The sequence below is a fragment of the Culex pipiens genome, chromosome 1, assembly GCF_016801865.2.
Source record: "Culex pipiens pallens isolate TS chromosome 1, TS_CPP_V2, whole genome shotgun sequence".
Lineage (NCBI taxonomy): Eukaryota > Metazoa > Arthropoda > Insecta > Diptera > Culicidae > Culex > Culex pipiens.
In genome coordinates this window covers 56,941,698-56,962,691 of record NC_068937.1, presented here as the reverse complement: position 1 = coordinate 56,962,691, position 20,994 = coordinate 56,941,698, and the positions used below count along the sequence as shown (strand labels likewise).

General features: G+C 38.8%; 2 protein-coding genes across 2 annotated transcripts in view; one reads left to right on the top strand and one right to left on the bottom strand.

Annotated features, from left to right (window-relative positions):
* Nucleotides 1-15,969, bottom strand: part of LOC120429063 (E3 ubiquitin-protein ligase HECW2) — a 58,621-nt gene extending 42,652 nt beyond the window's left edge. Inside the window, exons 1-4 of the mRNA XM_039594201.2 lie at nucleotides 15,133-15,969; nucleotides 14,781-15,070; nucleotides 12,530-14,721; nucleotides 12,297-12,463 (exon numbers count right to left, since the gene is read on the bottom strand). Coding sequence (XP_039450135.1) covers nucleotides 12,297-12,463; nucleotides 12,530-14,721; nucleotides 14,781-15,070; nucleotides 15,133-15,185 — 2,702 coding nt within the window. The 5' untranslated portion in view covers nucleotides 15,186-15,969. The remainder of the gene's footprint in view (nucleotides 1-12,296; nucleotides 12,464-12,529; nucleotides 14,722-14,780; nucleotides 15,071-15,132) is intronic.
* Nucleotides 1-20,994, top strand: part of LOC120426464 (monocarboxylate transporter 12-like) — a 362,289-nt gene that overhangs the window by 86,204 nt on the left and 255,091 nt on the right. The window lies entirely within an intron of this gene.

Here is a 20,994-nt window from a genome sequence, read left to right as displayed (position 1 = left end):
TGGACAAATTTAAAATTTTCAACCGGTTTTGGATACTTTAAGCACTAACTCAAACACGACACTGTGCCAGTGAAAGTCCTAAGCTTTTCACGGTTCATTGAAAATGTTGTTGAGCAACAACTGAGAAAACAGTGTAGGACACAATACAATTGCCCAAAAACTGCGCTAGGATGTAGCTATATTGAGGAAGGTCAGGTATTGCAATGCATCCCAAGTAACATTTTTTTCCAGGAGTTCTACAAGAACTCTTCAGGATAGCTACAGCATAGCAGTTTGGACCGCGGTAGGATAAAACTCTCTTCAAGTACTCTTCCAAACTCCTGAAGAAGTTTTGAAGAGAATTTTATCCTACCGCGGTCCAAACTGCTATGCTGTAGCTATCTTGAAGAGCTCTTGTAGAACCCCTGGAAAAAAAGATACTTCTGATTGCTTCTTATGAAAAGCAACGAGAATGTAAATAACTAGACACTCTTTGAGATTGCTAATACGTGTTCTTTATTTCGTTCTGCTGCTATAAAACTCCTACATTAAGTAGTTCTGAAAATTTTATATAAATCATTGGATTGCCACAATTTGTTATACTAGGCCAGATTATAAAGTATCAATAACAAAAAACAACTAGAATTACATTGTCAATGTCAAAAAATGAATATGAGTGAAATTTTCTGATCTTTCGCATACAAATACACGGGGTCTTTTTTTGGGGTGGGGGGGCGGTGGGGGGGGTGTAGTATCTTTGGAGAAATGGCAAGAAACTACCATAGACATATGGAAGTGTGGAACATCCCTGTTCATTTGCTGGGTGAACGAAAATCTTTGGTCGGGAAAAAATAAAGTTATCCGTATTTGAAGTTTTTGAACGTTTTTCCTATGGGACGAAATTTTGCCTATTTCAATTTAGTATTGTTATAAGTCTGCATAGACATGATTTATGGTTCCGATCATATAATTTCTTATGGGAAATGATACAGGGAACATTTTTCCTGAAGCACGCAAAGTGATTGGAAATAAGAGAAAAAAGTTATAAAGGTTTTATTGAAAAATTTGTGAGATTTTCTGATAAAATTGCACACCCTCTTTCCTAAAAACCGCAATATTTTTGATATTCAGTTTCAATACAATCACAGGGTTTCTATTTTTAGGCCTTTTGTTAATTTGTATATCCATTTGGACTTTATTATTCGAATTAGAAATACAGAGTTGAACTTGCAATTATTAGTAATAACATAAATATTGCGTAAAAATCATTAAAAACTTTAAATATATATAAAACTATGTTCGACCAAGGGGCCGACTCAGAATTCCCTACGTTGTGTTATTGTTGTTGTTGTTGTCCAGGCGATTTGCTGATACTGCTGAGCCAACCGTCTCGGACGGTGGTCAGCGCGCGAAGAGGCAGAAAAACTTTATTGTTCTGTTCTGATCAGTACAAAAGTAGTAAGGAAGTAAACACAGGGGACGGACACAAATACCGTCTTGCACGAACAAACTATTAATTTAATCTCAAATAATTGGGCATAACATGTTAAACAAGTCTGGCATACAAATTTAAAACAATGAAAAATACAATGAATAAATTGTTTTGCTTAACAAATCCACGCATAATTAATCTTTTTAACTACAATATTATCACCTGACCTCAAAATAAGTATGAGATCTCCTGCAAATTAACGGGGATGTTCCACACTTCCATCAAAATCAAAATCAAATTATCCGCTTTACATCATTGCCTTGGTGTTCTCGATTGCGAGATTCCTTCCCGAAACTAAGTGTCCGAAGGCTTGATTGTTGAGGCAATTGCAAACCTTTTTTTCACAGCTTAGCTTCCATCCACCCCGGGATTTGAACTGATGACCTTTGGATTATGATTTCCACTGCCTACCAGCGACTCCACCAGGACAGGACCCAGGGAGACGACTCCTACACCTGGACTGAGCTAACGACCTAACCTCTTGGATAGACCAGAGCTAACATTTACTTCCCCCGAGACCTTCTGGGATCAAACCCAGACCGACTGGGTGAGAGGCAACCACGCTTACCCCTACACCACGGGTCCCGGCCAAATTCGACAAACCTCATTAAATGTGCGACTCATGCTGGAAAAATCTTCTACAATTTAAAGATTGGAAATTTTCTTATGTGTTTTTCAAGTTATGGTACCTAAACAAATGATTATTATTAAATTATTGTGAAATAAATCTGTTATGTTTTCATAATATCAATTCAACTTTTATTTTTGAAATAAGAGTTTCTTTTGTTGACAATGAAACTTTAAATTTCATGATTCGTTTCAAGTCGTTGATACAGCGATAATCTTGAGATCCGGTCCCTTGAGGTTATGTACTCAAATATGTACCGTAAACTGGGGTGACTTTGATAGCCCGAGGTGACATTGATAGAAATTTGATTTGGCCACTAATTTTGATACATCCAATGTAACAGTCACATTTTTGCATATATGTCGATAATAAGCTATCCCTTAAGAGCTAGTCCACGAACAGGGCATACCCCTTTGTATGGGACGTCGTTTGGACCTCACCAATCTGCCTGAAACTTTCAGGAGTTGTTTGTACATATAAAACTAGCATCTGGCCAAAATATGAGAACTCTAGGTCAACGGTAAGTGGGGCAAATCGGGACACAAAGTTTGAAGGTTCGAAAACGTCAAAAATCGTAAAATAGCTGTAACTTGGGCAAAATTCAATTAAATTTAAAAATTCAAAATTCATCTGGAAGGGCTTAACAAATGCAACAAAATGCAGGGTAGAGCATCCCAATTGGTTGAATCTAAAGGGAGTTATTGGCATTTTAGTGAAAAAATAGCACAATTTTCAAACTCAAATAAAAAAGTGTTCCATCCAGATATCAACTCGGTTCGACCTGCAGCTTGTAGGGGACATCTGGGACTACCATCTGAGACTGAGAACGCTTTGGATAAGGCAGTTTAACATATTAAATAGACACTTTTACTTTTAGTGAATTTTTTGGTTGTAAATTTTTGCTCGGGGGACCCCTTAGATCCCATTTTCTGATGATAATTTTATCATATTCGTGTTTCTGAGACAATTTCACAATAGAAACATGCATAAAAATGTTTATTTTCATCCATTTTAACCCTTTAAAAAATGAAAGTTAAAAAAAATCTTCGATTCACATTTATTGAAATTCAAGTTCGTTTCCAAGGATACCAGATGACACCAGAAAAAAGCAGCATCTCAATTTTTTGTAACTTTCATTTTTTAAAGGGTTAAAGTGGATGAAAATAAACATTTTTATGCATGTTTCTATTGTGAAATTGTCTCAGAAACACGAATATGATAAAATTATCATCAGAAAATGGGATCTAAGGGGTCCCCCGAGCAAAAATTTACAACCAAAAAATTCACTAAAAGTAAAAGTGTCAATTTAATATGTTAAATTGCCTTACCCAAAGCGTTCTCAGTCTCAAATGGTAGTCCCAGATGTCCCCTACAAGCTGCAGGTCGAAGCGAGTTGATATCTGGATGGAACACTTTTTTATTTGAGTTTGAAAATTGTGCTATTTTTTCACTAAAATGCCAATAACTCCCTTTAGATTCAACCAATTGGGATGCTCTACCCTGCTTTTTCTTGCATTTGTTAAGCCCTTCCAGATGAATTTTGAATTTTGAAATTAAATTGAATTTTGCCGAAGTTACAGCTATTTTACGATTTTTGACGTTTTCGAACCTTCAAACTTTGTGTCCCGATTTGCCCCACTTACCGTTGACCTAGAGTTCTCATATTTTGGCCAGATGCTTGTTTTATATGTACAAACAACCCCTGAAAGTTTCAGGTAGATTGGTGAGGTCGATGCGAGATGGGTATGCTTTGCTCGTGGACTCGCTCTTAATGCTTACTTACCTAAAATTCTCAAAAATGTATAGATATTAATTTGACGGGCATTTGAAAAACCTATAAAAGTCACCCCGGGCTATCAAAGTCACCCCAGTTTACGGTACTAAACTTCTGAGTTGTATTGTCAATTTAATTTTGGTTAACCGCGGTGGATTTTCTTGAAATAATTCGAACTGTCAAAAATCCTCCAAAGCATCTACCGGTGGATACTTTTCTGCCACAGTTTTTTGTGTCATCAATGGTATTATTTCAAGAAAATCCACCGCGGTTAACCAAAATTAAATTGACAATACAACTCTGATATCTTTTCATTAGAAAATCGCTCCAGGTTGATTGATTCTAAGCCAGGTCTACTTGAGTCATCTCCAATCAGTCCCTTCAACGATATCAGTGCAGTGCTACACTTCCAGTAGCAATTATCCTATCAGTCACACCCACACCTCCCAGGCAATCAATCAGAGAGCCGCCGCCTAAAAAAATGTTTCTGCAATCAAACGGGAGTAATATTTACTGTCATTAGAGTAAACTACAGGCGGGAATGACTCCAGAATGACTATTTCTGTGTACATCGGAATGCAAATCAAACTGTCGATAAAATAACACCACGCGCCCTCCAAAGGTACTAATTTATCTGTTCTTAATTAGCCAGCGTGCAGCGTGTCTAACGTCTTCTATTTACCTTACTATTATTCTTAATAAACACCCACACACCAAACGTGGCGGAGCAATGACTAAACAACAGCTCGCGCGCGCGATTTAACGATGCTCATCTCGTCTCAACTCTCGCAAGATCGCAGAGAGTGTGAAAACGGACAACTGCAGCCGGTCGCCTCCTTATCGATTAAATCGGATCGTTTGTGGCGGCAGCACGCGATCGAGCGCGTATTCGGCGAAACTGACCAGTAGTGAGTACAGACAAGTAGCGCTGCTTTGACACTTCTTAGTTTTAACCGGGTACACTGATCAAATCAATCAAAAACGATATAAATCAAATGAAATGATCGTGAACTCAAAGTCAATCCAGCAGGCTTTCACTGTAGTGACCCATCGTCGCTGGATGCATGGTCGAGATCATTTTTCTCGACTGATCGACCGGCTTCAAATCTACCGGCAGGCCGGCCGGCACGATCGTGGCTGGTACATAATTATTAATAGGGCTGCGACACGCACTCGCTGCCTACTACGCTACTACTTTGCCTGTCGATATTAAAATACTTTATTTACTGTGGAAAGGGTGGCCGTTGTTTCTAGGGAAAACGTTGCACTTTTGTCTTGAGAAATAATTGAAAGCCACAATTAATGGAGATTATTAAGCATTTTTAAGCGTCAAACTTACGGAAATGTAGACGCCAAGGATCGTCGCTGATATTGGCTGGATGATCTTGGTGGAAGTATTTCCTGTTTGAATACGAATTGATCTGACGGTTGGATCATCTTTAAGAAATCCAATTTGCATTCTAGAAACAAACATTTCTTTTTCTTGAAAAAAAAAACATTTCTTTCTTCATTCAAATATATAAAACAAACAAGGTTACTGTAACTTTTTTTTCTCTAAAACAAACCGAAATATTATTCTTATTAAGTTTGGAGCAGGACTAACAAATCAACAATCTCAAGCATCATCAAGCAAAAAAGAACGTCTATATTTACAAAAAAAATGTTACGTCTTTTGAAAAGCTTAAAACATTCAAGAAACGTTAAATTCATTTAAAAAGTTTTTAAAGGTCTCCTGTCTGTTTTCCATCAATGTTCAAAAAATCAACAATGTCAAATTTTTTGATCCGATTGCACCCAGTTTTGATTTGTTGTGATCTTATGTTCTTAAGAGCGAGTCCACGAGCAAAGCATACCCATTTCGCATCGACCTCACCAATCTGCATGAAATTTTCAGGGGTTGTTTGTACATATAAAACTAGCATCTGGCCAAAATATGAGCACTCTAGGTCAACGGGAAGTGGGGCAAATCGGGACACAAAGTTTGAAGGTGCAAAAACGCCAAAAATCGTAAAAAGGCTGTAACTTGGGCAAAATTCAATTTAATTTAAAAATTCAACATGCATCTGAAAGGGCTTAAAAAAAATGCAACAAAATGCAGGGTAGAGAATCCCAATTAGTTGAATCTAAAGGGAGTTATTGGCATTTTAGTGAAAAAATAGCACGATTTTCAAACTCAAATAAAAAAGTGTTCCATCCAGATATCAACTCGCTTCGACCTGCAGCTTGTAGGGGACATCTGGGACTACCATCTGAGACTGAGAACGCTTTGGGTAAGGCAGTTTAACATATTAAATAGACACTTTTACTTTTAGTGAATTTTTTGGTTGTAAATTTTTGCTCGGGGGACCCCTCAGATCCCATTTTCTGATGATAATTTTATCATATTCGTATTCCTGAGACAATTTCACAATAGAAACATGCATAAAAATGTTTATTTTCATTTATTTTAACCCTTTAAAAAATGAAAGCTAACATTTATTGAAATTCAAGTTCGTTTCCAAGGATACTAAAAGAAAAGTTGAGTTGAGTATTGCGCATTTTGCACTTTACTAGAGTGTTGCGCAATTATTTTCATCACAGTATTTTTTCATCACAGTGATTTTTCTTCGCAGTGATGACGAAGATATCCGTTGCTATGGCAGGCTGTTTATGTTTATTTATTTATTTTTGGAAATTCAGAAACTATTGGCTCGTCCAGCCCAGAGAAAGTTTTACGGACCGGCTAAGTGATTCAAGGGACGAAGGCTTGTTCCGGAATCGTGATCCCCGGTGTCGGGAGGCAGCCGTGTTGCGGAGGCTTTGACTTTTTGCCGGACGGATGGTGGACAACCAGCGGGCGTTGCTGGCTACGTTGCGGACTGGCGTCTTCAGTACCCGCTGATCCTGCGCTGCCGAGAGGGGCCCCTTCATGGCGATGAAGGCCAGTGGCCTGAGGGTTATCGTCCTCTACGGTCCTCGTATGGGGAGGCGACTGACAGCGGCGGAGGGAAACTGGCCGGGATTCACGCTACCGATCAATACGATCAATACGAGATGGACGAATGCTCGGAGTTTCGCCGATGGAGAGGGTAATTTGTTACCCTTCGCTACCCTGGAGCTTGTCCGATGTACCAATGCCATTTAATACATGTAATCTTTTCTAATAAAGTCTTTTAAAAAATATGTTTTTCGGTTCTAGCACCAACTGTTTTTACTGACAAATGTAAAAGCTTCTTTCATCTACGAAGTATTGGTTTCACTGGCGGTACCAGAGGGGGCCTGGTGGGGCCCGTGCCCCACCCTCCCCCCCCCCTTCGACAGAAATTTGTTCTAGATTTGTCCGGGGGTCATTCATATCAAAAAGTTTCCCATGCGTGTGCCCCCCCTTCTGTCAGAGCCTGTTAACTGATTGGTTATAGCCAGAACTTTGTTAAATTTATAGCCAATTCATGGTACCTTTTACGCACTCAGCGAACACAGCTCGAGGTGGCCGATAGAATTATACCCTCGAGTTCATTAGAAAAAAAAATAACCTGTCAAAAAAAACTCAAAAATTCCAACTACGAGAATCGAGTCAGGAACCTTTAACAGACCATCTCAATGACTTACTGCCTCGGCTACCACAGCTTGGTGACTAGATTGTGGTCAGAAGTCGATGCATTGCACTTGTTCTGTGTTGCTGGTGTGATAGAAAATCAGTTTGCCAACTGTGATGAAAATTTTCCCGCAGCACTCTACTGAGGTGCAAAGTGCGCAAAGTTGACAGTTCTCAGTCCTGCAAAGCAGTGTGATGAAAAAATCTAGGCCTAGCACGATTGACACAAAACTCTATAAATTGCTGCAAGGCGCAATAAATGGAGTCAACGGTTTTAAAGCGTAATCGAGTTATTTAAAGATTAACAAGCTTACTGTTAAAATTGTAATTGCTATTCTACGGTTTTTGTTGATAATTCAGCTAGAACCCGGGCAGACGGTAATAACAAAATTAATAATATTTCAATAACAAATCCTGTTAAAATAACCAAAAGTGTTATTATATTATCCTGAAGTTCAACTTCTAGAAGAAAAAATAATAACAGTTTCTGATAATATAACAACATTTGGTATTGAAGTGATATTATATTGAAAATGTTTAATTACACGCTAATAAGAGGAAATGTTATACATTTCAAAAACTCTCCTAATAACAAAATTTGTGATTTGTTAGGTATACTGACTTAGAAATAAAATTACCATAAATCGCACAAATGGAAAAGTTTCTAAGTGTCCATAACACAATCTGTTATTATTTTTTCTTTTGTTAAATATGTTTAGATCTTTGAGATAATTTTGTCTAATTTCGTCGGGGTCATTATTTTGGCCATGTAATGGGGTCATTAAGCTTAAATTATTCTAAAAAGTTGAAATTTTGGAAGTTGATTTTTTTTAATTATTTGATATACCCCCAAAGGGACTTTGCTAAAATTGGCTAGAACTATGGGATAATTTTGACCAACTTCGTCGGGGTCATTATTTTGGCTATGAAATGGGGTCCTTAAGCTAAAATTATTCTAAAAAGTTGAAATTTTGAAAGTTGATTTTTTAAATTATTTGATATACCCCCTAAGGGATTTTACTAAAATTGCTTAGAATAATTTTGACCAATTTTATCGGGGTCATTTATTTCACCATGAAATGGGGTTTCAAGCTAAAATTAATCCGATAAAATTAACTTTTGAGAGTTCATTTTTTTTAAATTTTGTTATATTCCCTAACGGAATTGATTTATTTATTGAGAATTTTTGATGTGTGAATAACAAAAACTGTTATTATTTTCACAGAGCCAGGAAGTCGGAGCTGACGTTGAAGTTCGAGCTGGAGTGAGACCTCGGAGACTGCATCGGATTCAGCAAATTTTCAGCAACTTTTACTTGGAGTCGGAATCTGTGAAGTCGGGTATTTTTGGAGAGCTGAAGTCGTCGTTGACGTCATATCCTGCATCCAGAGTCGGAGTTGTCTTCAAAGTATGGATTCAAAGTCGCTTGGAGGTACCCGACTCTGCAGCCCTGACTAGTACAGAGGAGTTATGGCAACTGCAGGTTTATTTGCAAATTACAAATAAACCAAAACAATAACTTTTTTTGTTATGGAGACATACCAGTTCAATAACATTTTTTGTTATTATGCTGCTCCACCTCTCCGCACAAAATAACAAATCTTGTTATTCCTTCATGATTCCTTCTGTGTTATTGGTTTGTTATTGCAATAACAACATAATAACAGTTTAAGTTATTCTTCGAACAAATCTTTGTTATTGATTTTTGTTATGTTAACAACTAATTCGACCTTCCCAAGTTATTTCCGTCTGCTCGGGAATACCAGCTACGTTTGTATGCTTTTCAAGTGGCCCAGTCTAGTTATTAGAGGTGGGCAAAAAAAGAGCGAGCCGCTTAACGAGCCGGTTTACTAAAAGAGCTAAAGAACCGTGGCTCACAAAAAAACGGGGTTCTTTTTTAAAATTCGGTCTTTTGAAAGAACCGGCTTAAGATTGATGATTTTTGTTATTGAATTTCAAAAAAAATGTATTAAATTTGTTTTTGAGAATTGAAAATGGAATTTCAAATATGTCAATGCTTTCAAAATTAATCCCAAAAATAAATGATTTTTAAACAACATGAAAAAAATGCAATTCACTTTACAACTGATTGTACATTACAGTATTACTGGAATACAAATTTGAGCATTTCAAATTGCATAATTTGTAAAATGTTACCAAAAATCTACTGAATAGTTTAGAGATTTAGGAAAAAAATAAATCCTTTTGTCCGATTAAACTTTAGCGTTTATAGTCTTCATCGATTAAATCAGAATGTAGAAAAGAGTTCACAGAATGTTTTCTTTAAATAAAATATCAGCATTAGTTCAATTCTTGCAGAAATAAACACAATTTTCTTTTTTTTATTGCAATTTTTCCAACATCCTAGATTAAAGTTTGGATGCCATTCAATTACTCGAATGTTTAGGTCCAAGTAGATATCTTAACATAGAGACCACCAAGACCTATGGTTTTTAAAGGCATCTTCTCGTTTTCAGTTTTATTTTTTATCAAATAATTTGTAAAAGTCTAATATAAAATAACTTATGAAACCACACGATTCTTAAAAAAAACCTTTTCATCCAAATTTGGAAAAAGAGCGAAAGAGCCGTTCAAAAGAGCGGCTCTTTTTAATAAGCGAAAGAGAATGAGCGGCTCCTAAAAAAGAGCGTTTTTGACCACCTCTACTAGTTATCGAGCACTCAGGAAAATAACAGCCCAATTGGGTACTAAAGCCCTGTGTCAATTTTTATATACAACGGTAAAAAACACGATTAAAAACCATTTCTGATCTTTTTTTTTTTTATTTTAACTAAAAAAAAAATTGACAAGACAACATTTTTTCGATGGATCAACTATTGTCCCCTTTGAATGTGCTGTCAAGTAGGAGCTTTTCTGTCAAGAAGGACCGCGAGGTTAATTTTTCAAAATTGATTTAAAAATCCATTTTAAACTGTTTGTGGTCGTACAAAAAGTCATTGTAATCAGAAAAATAAGCTTTATCGCTGTAAACAAAAATATCAGCCATCTAAGCTTCATTTTAGGACCCAATTATACAACGCCCATTTACCGAACGAGTACTGTAGCTTTTAGAACTGACAGCATAGTTCCACCTGAAAATTGGTAATTCGCGATTAAAAGCTCAAAAATTCCGACAGATGGCGCAAAGCATCGAAGAATGACGATTCAAATTTTCGCTGCTCGGTTACATAGGAATGCAAACTTAAAATTGAATTTACAGCTCTTAGAACAACTTTTGAGAAAAAATTCAAGTAGTACGATTGTTAACTCTTTGCCTTCTATTGAGGTTTTGCAGCGTGACTGTGTTTCAAATGTAGGTGGCGCCAAAATGAGGTTACTTGCCAAAAATCGTATTCCTTTCTGCTGGATTGAAGAACAAAATCGCTTATTTCTCTTGATTCCCTGCATCAATCTTAATGAAACTTTTTGCAAAAGACGAGAAAATTTTTTTGCTTTAGAATAATGAACATCAACTTTTGGGCGCGCAAAAATTTGTGACCTTTTTCTTTAAAAAACATGTTTTGGAACACGAAAAAATGAGTTTCCCCGTATATACCAATGAAATAAACAGTTATATAGTTGATAACAGATGTGTTAACGTATATTCAACAATTTGTATTGATTTTTGACAGACTTTCTTGCCAAATAGTCCAAATTACTATCTTTTTTTAAATCTACAGTTTTCTCATAGAAAAATCAAACAAATATTGGAAAGTTATACACCAAATTGTTGGAAATAATTTTTCTCATCCGAATCCAGCATAAGTTTTATAAAAATGTTGGTTAGGAAGGAAAAAACACATTTTCTGTAAAAATCATAGGTTTACGTTTTTTGCTCATAGGTGGCGACACGCGTCATTTAGTTTTGCTGCAAATTCTCTATAAATTAACGCAATATAAAAAATTTGGAAAAAAAATGATAGAGCATCAAAAGTTAACAAAGTATCAGCTCGAATTTTTGCTCAAAAGTTGTTTTGAACGTTGGAATTTAACAAAACAGAATTCGCATACATAACCTCAAAGGGCGGAAATTTCAATCGACATTCTTCGCTCTGTTCTGCTACTCAACACTAGGTGTCGCATGTCGTTTGGCTCTTGAACGGCAATACCAACTTATTTTTAGATTGATTTAGCAGTTTCAGGAACTGTCAAATTTTCTCTATTCTATTATATTTTTTTTCTTTATATATTCTTTGTTTCATCGTCTTGTTTTCTCATCGTCGCATGTATTGCGTGTACGTATACGAAAAAGATTGAGGTTAAATTTTGTCCGGCCAGCAAAATCAAATGGTGCACTAGTGTGCGTACGAGAAACGTCATAAAGCTCTTTTTAGTTGTCTTGTCGTCGTCTAACGAAAAGTTATTTATGCCAGGCATTCAATTGGAGGTTAAACATCCAACATTTCGTTGTTTTCCATCCTAATTTTTGAAAGTGTTGAATATTTTAAAATATTCGGCATCCATTTTTTCAAAAAAAATCATTCCTCGATTGCCCTTCACTTGGTTTGTTTTGGTTTCTTGATTGGCCAAATCGCAAATTCGGCCACCGTTTTCAAGGACACAACGCATCGTCGGCTGCCAAACGTTGCGTGCAATTTTGCAGAGCCCACGACCAACAACCCACTGAATTACAAACAAGCCACAACCCTGCGCCAAAGTTATTACCATCATTCATAAGCCCCATAAACGTTCTCCAACACCAAGCTGACCGTCAGTCGGTCAACGCCGTCCGAATTCACCCAACCGAATCCACGCGTAAGGCTCTGCCGGCCGACGTTCTAGCGCCGATCCACCTGCTGCGCAGAACTTCCTTGATTCCTTTCTAAAAAAAAAAGGCAAAAACACTCACCTCAGCAGGATCGTCAGCTGAAGGTCATGACTGAGCCGGTCCAGCGCCGCCGTTCCCTCCACCCGAATGGAGTTGATTTTTTCGCGAAGATTCCGCGAGCAGGCGGCCGCTCCGTGTCGCTCGCGGAGAATCTCCAGGATGTTGGGTTGGCGCAGGAAGGCGACGACCTGTAAAATCGAAATGAGTGAAGAATGTTAGATAATGTAGGTTACGGTGACAAATCGGAGTGTTACCTTGTCATTGTATGCTACCGGAATCTCCGGCGATCCGATGCTCAGCCGAGGCAAGGCGGGTGGCCTGGGTGGTGGAGCCGGCGCTACGTCAATGGGAGCTACGGTAGTCGCAATCAGCTGTTCCGGGCGGTGCCGAGCTCGCGGACAGTCCGTAGGCATCCGAGGATCCATGAACGACGTCCGACGATTAACGTGATCGATGAAGAACTGCTTGCCACTCTGATCCATTTTGGTTTCCCACCCGGAAGGAATGTCCTTATCGGGTGCAGCAAAACAATTAACCAGCGCAACAAGGTCCCGATTGTGCTGGTACCGTCCGAAGCAGGTCGGATCCCGTCGGACACGCGATACCATGTGCTTGAGCGCCGAGTTGCGATTGTAGATCTGAATGGCGTCCGTGTTGGTGTGTAGCATGGAGTAGAAGTCGGGCCGACAGATCATCAGCAGTGCTGGATGGGCAGCACGATCAAGCTGGAGATTTTCGATTTGAGCGGCGTTGACTGCTACGGCGATCGCTGATGCACCCTGCCGTGGGTTGATGTTCTCGAATCCGAACCGTGGAGGACTTCGATTTCCAGCATCCCGTCGGTCGTAGATCGTTCTCCTTATGGACTGGTAACGACGATCAAGCTGTTGACGATGCTGATCCGGGCCAGACAGCCCAGAATGCGCTCCTGGACGCTGCCACGAAGTGGTTCTCGAAGCATGATCAATGTAAAAGATCCGTCCGTGGCTGTCCATCCGAGCTTCCCATGCAGGGGGAAGCGGCTCTTCCGGTTCCGCCAAAATCCCACGAGCTCGTTCCGGTATCGACGGAAGTCTTGTACTGGTCAGATGTCTCATCGGCGAATCCGTTTCCGCTTCATCTTCTCGACCTTCCGCGACCCGCAACTGATCGACGCGACTTCCAGTTATGGCCACGAGTTCGTTGTATCGAGTTTCCGGAGACAGGGGCTGTTCGGCAACCGTATTGTGTCGCAAATCCGGAGGACCAAAGTTGTCGGCAAGAACGCGTAACCTTCTGGCATGGTGCGTCGGCGTTGGAGGGCAGATTGGATCACTACGACCACAGCCGACTCTTGTTAGGGGGCGAGGCTGTGGCCGTATTGGTTTTGGATGCATTATGACCGGAGATGATCGATCCGGGGAGTGTTCCAGCGGTGATCCAGATCGGGTAGATGATCCAGAAGGCGGACTCCTCGCGTGTGGTGACAAGTTTTGAATAGGAAATATTATGTGTGTAGCTTTGATCGGTTCAGCCATCAAAAAGTCTCCGGAGATGATCGGACCATTCATTGTCTGCTTGGTCTTCCCGTTGGATAATGCCCGCGTCAATGGCCTATGCGGTTTAACACTACTACTAATTCTAATTGGAACAGTCTCGCCGGAGCATCCAGGCTGTTGTTCCTGCTGCTCCGGAAAGCTATACTCTGGGCAAACAACAGTTTTCCTCAGCGGAAGCTTCGCAACATTACTGGCACTTGGCTCAGCGTCTTCGCTGACAGTCTCAATGTCGGGATTGGCGTTCCGATCCAACCTTCCCAGTCGAAGTGGAGTGTGCTCTGACAAGCTCCCGTCCGTCTCGGGCGTGGCCAGCGGAGCGCTCTCAATAATCCCTTCTAAAGGTTGCTTGATCACTCGAACCACCTTCTCGTGGCGCACCTGCTTGGGATTCTGCTCGAAGAACTCACCGGGAGAAAATTCTACCGCAGCGGCACCCACCGACTCCTGCTCATTCCCATAGCTTTGTTCATCCGTATCGATGATATCGAACGAAAATTCCTCCGCACCTTGCGATTGCGAACCGACCTGCTGTTTGCGAGATTGCTTCGGTGGCCAAGATCGCTCCAGCGGTCGATGAATTTGAATGGTTGGGCTGACGACCTGGCTGTCTGGTTCTTCAGCCGTAGCGGTTGCAGCGGCCCATATATGGAGGTAATCCTGCGAGGGTGACGACTTTACGGATCCATTGGGACGGACCTTCTTCTTTGTACCGTTCGATACTGGCTCTTCCTGGGAAGTTGGTTTGACCTTGGCTTTCCGACGAACGCCCGAGCAGGGTGCCGATGAATTGGACGATCCGCACGAGTCTCCGTGGTGGCCATTGTTAGATGTCGGAGAAGTAGCTGAACAACAAGTTGATGAAATTTTACTAGTGGCGCAATGGTCACGTGCTGGGGATGGAACGCCATCTGGAATTTAGGATTATTAAATCAAACTTTTTAACCAGTAAATCTATTACTAAACATACCAATATAGTTAAGACTAGTGGAATCCTGCTGCTGCTGCTTTAATCTGGCCTGAGATTCCTGCTGTTCCTGTTTGGCGAGCACTTCGAACGCATTTAGATCGAGACACTCTTCGTACGGTGTGGGTGGGAAATCGTCTTGGTTTTTAAACTCAGGCGGTTCCTCTTCCTCCTCGTCATCGTCGGTCTGTTTGAGGTTCTCCCCACCACTAGCCACTTCAAGAACGCACTCCTCGGAAGTCCCGACAGCTCCCTCCAGATCATCGTAGGATTCGGGAGGTACGGAGGCAAAGCTAAAAATAAAATTCGATTTGTTTTCATCAACCTGATTCGTTTCAACGCATTCCTGAATTACCTTTCCACACTCAATAAAGCGGGAGATGCCTCCGTTTCATCACATGAGCTCATTATGAATTAAACCCCGTTGCTATTCCAAAAAAAAACACACTTTTCTAGCTACAATCGTTCATCATTTCTGCCAGAACCACAGCCACCGCCGTCGTCGTGGTTTCGATTTTCTGTTCTGCCATGTCGTCGTGTTACTCTACTTTCGACCTAGCAGCACTGGCGACAGTTTGTCTGCACTCATTAAAGTCACGACATTTCACGAGTCGCCTTAACTCTGGTCTTGCTTACTAATTTGAGCTACTTCCGGAAACACGGCTGGTCAACGGCACCCGAGCCGCGATAAAGGATGCGAAAAATCGATGAATCTGCAGACACCACGGAGACTTCCGCCCCATTAAGTATGCCTTATGTCGATAAGAATGATGGAAATTGACTGCACTTTTCCAGATTTTCTTTGGTCGAACTCAAAAGTATCACAACATGCTTTATCTTATCTACAAGAGCCCGTCATGGTTTCTATTATCAATCACCGTTTATCACTGTTTGAAAGCACAATTTTACACCTATTTTCACGACAATTCAGCAGCCTCCGAGGATTGCGAACAATGAAAAGCCCCAAAGAAAATCTCACTGATGACGACAAAAGAAAAATTCGTCCGCTCTCTGACAACAAAGTCTGTCAAAAGTTTGACACTTTGCGCAAGCAGCACGCACACAATCATGGTGTGCGATGACACGCACACAGCCGAGGAGCGACCGCGTGCTGCTCGTGTAGCGACACGAACTTGCCGGTGTAAACAAACGTGTGACTGACAGCATACCGGTGCTGGCAGAGACGCCAAAACAACCAAACAGCTGATTAGGCATGTTGGGGGATGTGAGACGATATTGGAAGGATGGGTTTGTTGTGCTGTGAGATTTGCACTGCATGGTAAGTGTCTTGGATTTTTGGAACTACGCCATCTGGTGGAGATTGGATAGAATAAGGAAGATTATTGAATTCATCGATGTGTTAATTTTAAATCATTTTAAATATTCAAATTCTTAGCTGAGATTATTAAACAAAAATACAAAAATTCAAAAATACAAAAATACAAAAATACAAAAATACAAAAATACAAAAATACAAAAATACAAAAATACAAAAATACAAAAATACAAAAATACAAAAATACAAAAATACAAAAATACAAAAATACAAAAATACAAAAATACAAAAATACAAAAATACAAAAATACAAAAATACAAAAATACAAAAATACAAAAATACAAAAATACAAAAATACAAAAATACAAAAATACAAAAATACAAAAATACAAAAATACAAAAATACAAAATACAAAAATACAAAAATACAAAAATACAAAAATACAAAAATACAAAAATACAAAAATACAAAAATACAAAAATACAAAAATACAAAAATACAAAAATACAAAAATACAAAAATACAAAAATACAAAAATACAAAAATACAAAAATACAAAAATACAAAAATACAAAAATACAAAAATACAAAAATACAAAAATACAAAAATACAAAAATACAAAAATACAAAAATACAAAAATACAAAAATACAAAAATACAAAAATACAAAAATACAAAAATACAAAATACAAAAATACAAAAATACAAAAATACAAAAATACAAAAATACAAAAATACAAAAATACAAAAATACAAAAATACAAAAATACAAAAATACAAAAATACAAAAATACAAAAATACAAAAATACAAAAATACAAAAATACAAAAATACAAAAATACAAAAATACAAAAATACAAAAATACAAAAATACAAAAATACAAAAATACAAAAATACAAAAATACAAAAATACAAAAATACAAAAATACAAAAATACAAAAATACAAAAATACAAAAATACAAAAATACAAAAATACAAAAATACAAAAATACAAAAATACAAAAATACAAAAATACAAAAATACAAAAATACAAAAATACAAAAATACAAAAATACAAAAATACAAAAATACAAAAATACAAAAATACAAAAATACAAAAATACAAAAATACAAAAATACAAAAATACAAAAATACAAAAATACAAAAATACAAAAATACAAAAATACAAAAATACAAAAATACAAAAATACAAAAATACAAAAATACAAAAATACAAAAATACAAAAATACAAAAATACAAAAATACAAAAATACAAAAATACAAAAATACAAAAATACAAAAATACAAAAATACAAAAATACAACTCACAAACGACTTAAGAACCTAGAATTGCTACATAATGCTCACCGATGATGGATAAGTGCGTTGAAAGCAATGTGTCTCTTCTGCCAATCCGAGCGCTTAATTGAAAATGTATTCGATTCCAACGGCAGCTCGCTCATATCTCTAAATGGTGTGAAATATCGCGTATTCAATTCGACGAACATCGCACTTTAGATTCAGCAAAAGAAGGGATAAACTCGTTCCATCACCATCACCAGCTCCTGAACTCGGCTATCGACGGTGAAAAATCTCGGACGGACGGACGGAACCCGCATCCTCGTCCAAATTGGCCATCTTATGTCATATTTATCGTTCTGGGGCTAGCGCAAGTCGAGTGCGAACGTAACGCTTAGTAGGGCTACTAGCATAGACAAGCAGAGGTTTTGCTTAATTTTAGATAGATCAATTTCATGAATCAATTCATGAACAATTTATTTTTACTTCATTTTCATGTGAAATATTGAAAACACGTTTTGAATGGCTTTTTAGATCAAAATAGTTAATGGTGTAAACATGTGTAAACTGATAAATCCCTTTATCTATGATCTAGAAATACCTTGTGGTCAGCGAGAGGATGGACGCATCTTAGAAATTCAGATACAAGCTATAAATTATCCGGCCGGTTGTGTCTCGCGCGGTCGACATTGCTGGTCACTGAGCTTTTCCACCTTTACAGATAACGTGGTGTGAGAAAAATATGATTCCTTCGGGGGGGAGCATCCGTTTGCAACGCGAGATGCTGCGAAAGTGATAATAAAAGCTGACAACTATGGTGTTTTAGCGCGCTGCAGGGGGGAAGACAGCTGTTGATATATCTATATGTGGATCATTGGCTTCGGGCAGACGACACGTTTGGCAGGAGGTGTCAATTGTTATGTCCAATCTGGACTTTTTATGGAGCGGTGACCGCTAATTGGCCTGAGATTGTTGGCTTTATCTGGGAGTTTTTGTGACTTTAAGCAATTTGGAGTTTTTCATTAGCTTTTTTCAATCCTTCAAAATAAATTTCAATTTTTTGAAAAATTACTATATTTAAAATCGATATGCTAAGCTTACAATTGTTTTGATATTTCGTAACAACAGTTTACTACAAAATAGAGTTATTATATTGGAAAGCGAAAAGCCATTTTTGTTCGAGCAAGTATGTAATTGGGATCTGATTTGAGATCTGAGATATTACGCCATCCTCTTCAAAAAACTCACAAATGGAGCATGCAGTTTGTCATTCCAATGTATAGGGAAACAGCATTTAATTCCAGCGTGCCTCTAATGTTGGCAGGTCAGAACATTGACATTCAATTAAAGCTACTTAAAAGAGTTTTCAACTGAACTCGAGTGATAAATAGCTCAATAAGAAGTGAGCAAGCAAGTTTCTATAAATTTTTTTTGCAAAATTAGTTGTTTAAATAGTGAAAATCAGCAAATTGGATGAAGTTAGGAGCGAGGGCTTAACCTGCCAAACATACGAGAATTTCCCCTACATAAGTGATTAGTGCAACTATTTTTAGCTCAACACTTTTGCAGCACCTTATCGTGCAATCTATCTAAATAACATTCCATTCATTAACCAACCATAAGGTTTGCAAATTATTAAAAGTATTTTAGATAAGGCACAGGCAGTCCAGCAATTATCGAAACGCTGCTCATTAACTTGCCAATCTCCAGACGGTATCTGGAATCCAATCAAAATTATCTCTTTTGGCGCTTAATCGCCCACATGTCACTACTGCTGGACCATCCTGGACTTCCAGCCGAAAAACACACACACAACATGCCGCTCCAAAATGCTCCAACAAATCCGCACCTTTTTTGCGGCGGCGGAACAATTCACGTGTAAATGAAGTGTTCACCATAACAATAAATTAAATTACACTTTATGATTGAATCTCATGCTTAATCTACCCGAGCGTTCATCCTTCCTGAAGTTGAGGCTTGACTCTTCAATGTTCATTAGGGTGATACGAAAAAAAAAATTAAAATTGAGTTTTGCGTGTTCAAACTACTTTCTCCATAATCAATTTCAAAACTGACAAGTCATGGGATAGCACCGTAACGATGGTCTCCTTCATCCATGCCACCCTAGCGTATCCTTTCCTCGGTGAGCGGAAGATCGACATACCCGAAATTCCACTTTGGCCTGACAGCTCAGACGCGCAGAAGAAGACGACCGACGACGTTAAAGCGACACAGACTTAAATGGACTTTGGGGCCGTTATCTGGTGGACATGTGCCCCGCCATATGGCCAATGCCACCGCCGCCAAACTGTGTAATGGGATCGCGGTAGTAAAACTCTGCATTTTAAAACAGTGCAGTTTAACGCAACTAATTGGCACTTTGCGATCGTAAACGACTGCAGTTACTTGCAGTCAGCCTGCCAACAATTGCACAAGTCTCTTCGTCCCGGCGCAAATATTCCATCTTTTTGCTTAATTTTCGAAATCCGCGAGTGATGCCACCACCCTCTTTTAATGCCGCAAGAGAGGGTTTTATTGGGACTGGATATTTAAAATCGCTAAAAGGAACGCGCTTTGCCGTACATGCAAATATACATATTAGGGTGTTTCAGCCAAACAAAAAAGTTCTCAGATTACGGCAAACCGAGGTTCCCCTTGTAGAGAACACCCATAGGGACTCTCATGCCAAATATCAGCCCATTTGGTTGAGAATTGCCCTGTCCCCAGCGGTTCAAAGTTTACATGTAAATTACTATGGGATTTTTATGCTTTTCGTTCAATCGTTCCTACAGGTCTTGGGACAACATGGATTCACTCGGAATAAAGACAGGTGTGTAGGGGATGGTCCAATGAACACATTCCAGAAGGAATTAGGCTTGTCCATTCTGTCCCCAAGGTGCGCATTGGATCGACGTCCGGTGTCTCCAAAACCAACGATTCATCCTTCAAATGCATCGCATTTCCTTAGTATGCTATGACGGCTAGGTGGAAACCACGACGCCCCATATGAGACGATGAGCACGTGGAGAGGCATGGATTGCATTATTAACACAAAATAATCATTTTACTTTATTTAGAATAGTTGAAATTCTTCCAGGAACATCAATAATTATAATTTTGGTACTTTAAAGAATGTTTCTGAGCCAAAACTAGAGTAGATGCTCTGCCACGTGTTCACCGTCTCATATGGGGCGTCGTGGTTTCCACCTAGCCGTCATAGCATACTAAGGAAATGCGATGCATTTGAAGGATGAATCGTTGGTTTTGGAGACACCGGACGTCGATCCAATGCGCACCTTGGGGACAGAATGGACAAGCCTAATTCCTTCTGGAATGTGTTCATTGGACCATCCCCTACACACCTGTCTTTATTCCGAGTGAATCCATGTTGTCCCAAGACCTGTAGGAACGATTGAACGAAAAGCATAAAAATCCCATAGTAATTTACATGTAAACTTTGAACCGCTGGGGACAGGGCAATTCTCAACCAAATGGGCTGATATTTGGCATGAGAGTCCCTATGGGTATCCTCTACTAGGGGAACCTCGGTTTGCCTGATTTTGAGAACTTTTGGTTTTGGATGAAACACCCTAATACATATTTTAAGCTATCCGGACCCATGTCCAACAACTTAGTTAATTTTATTGACGACTGA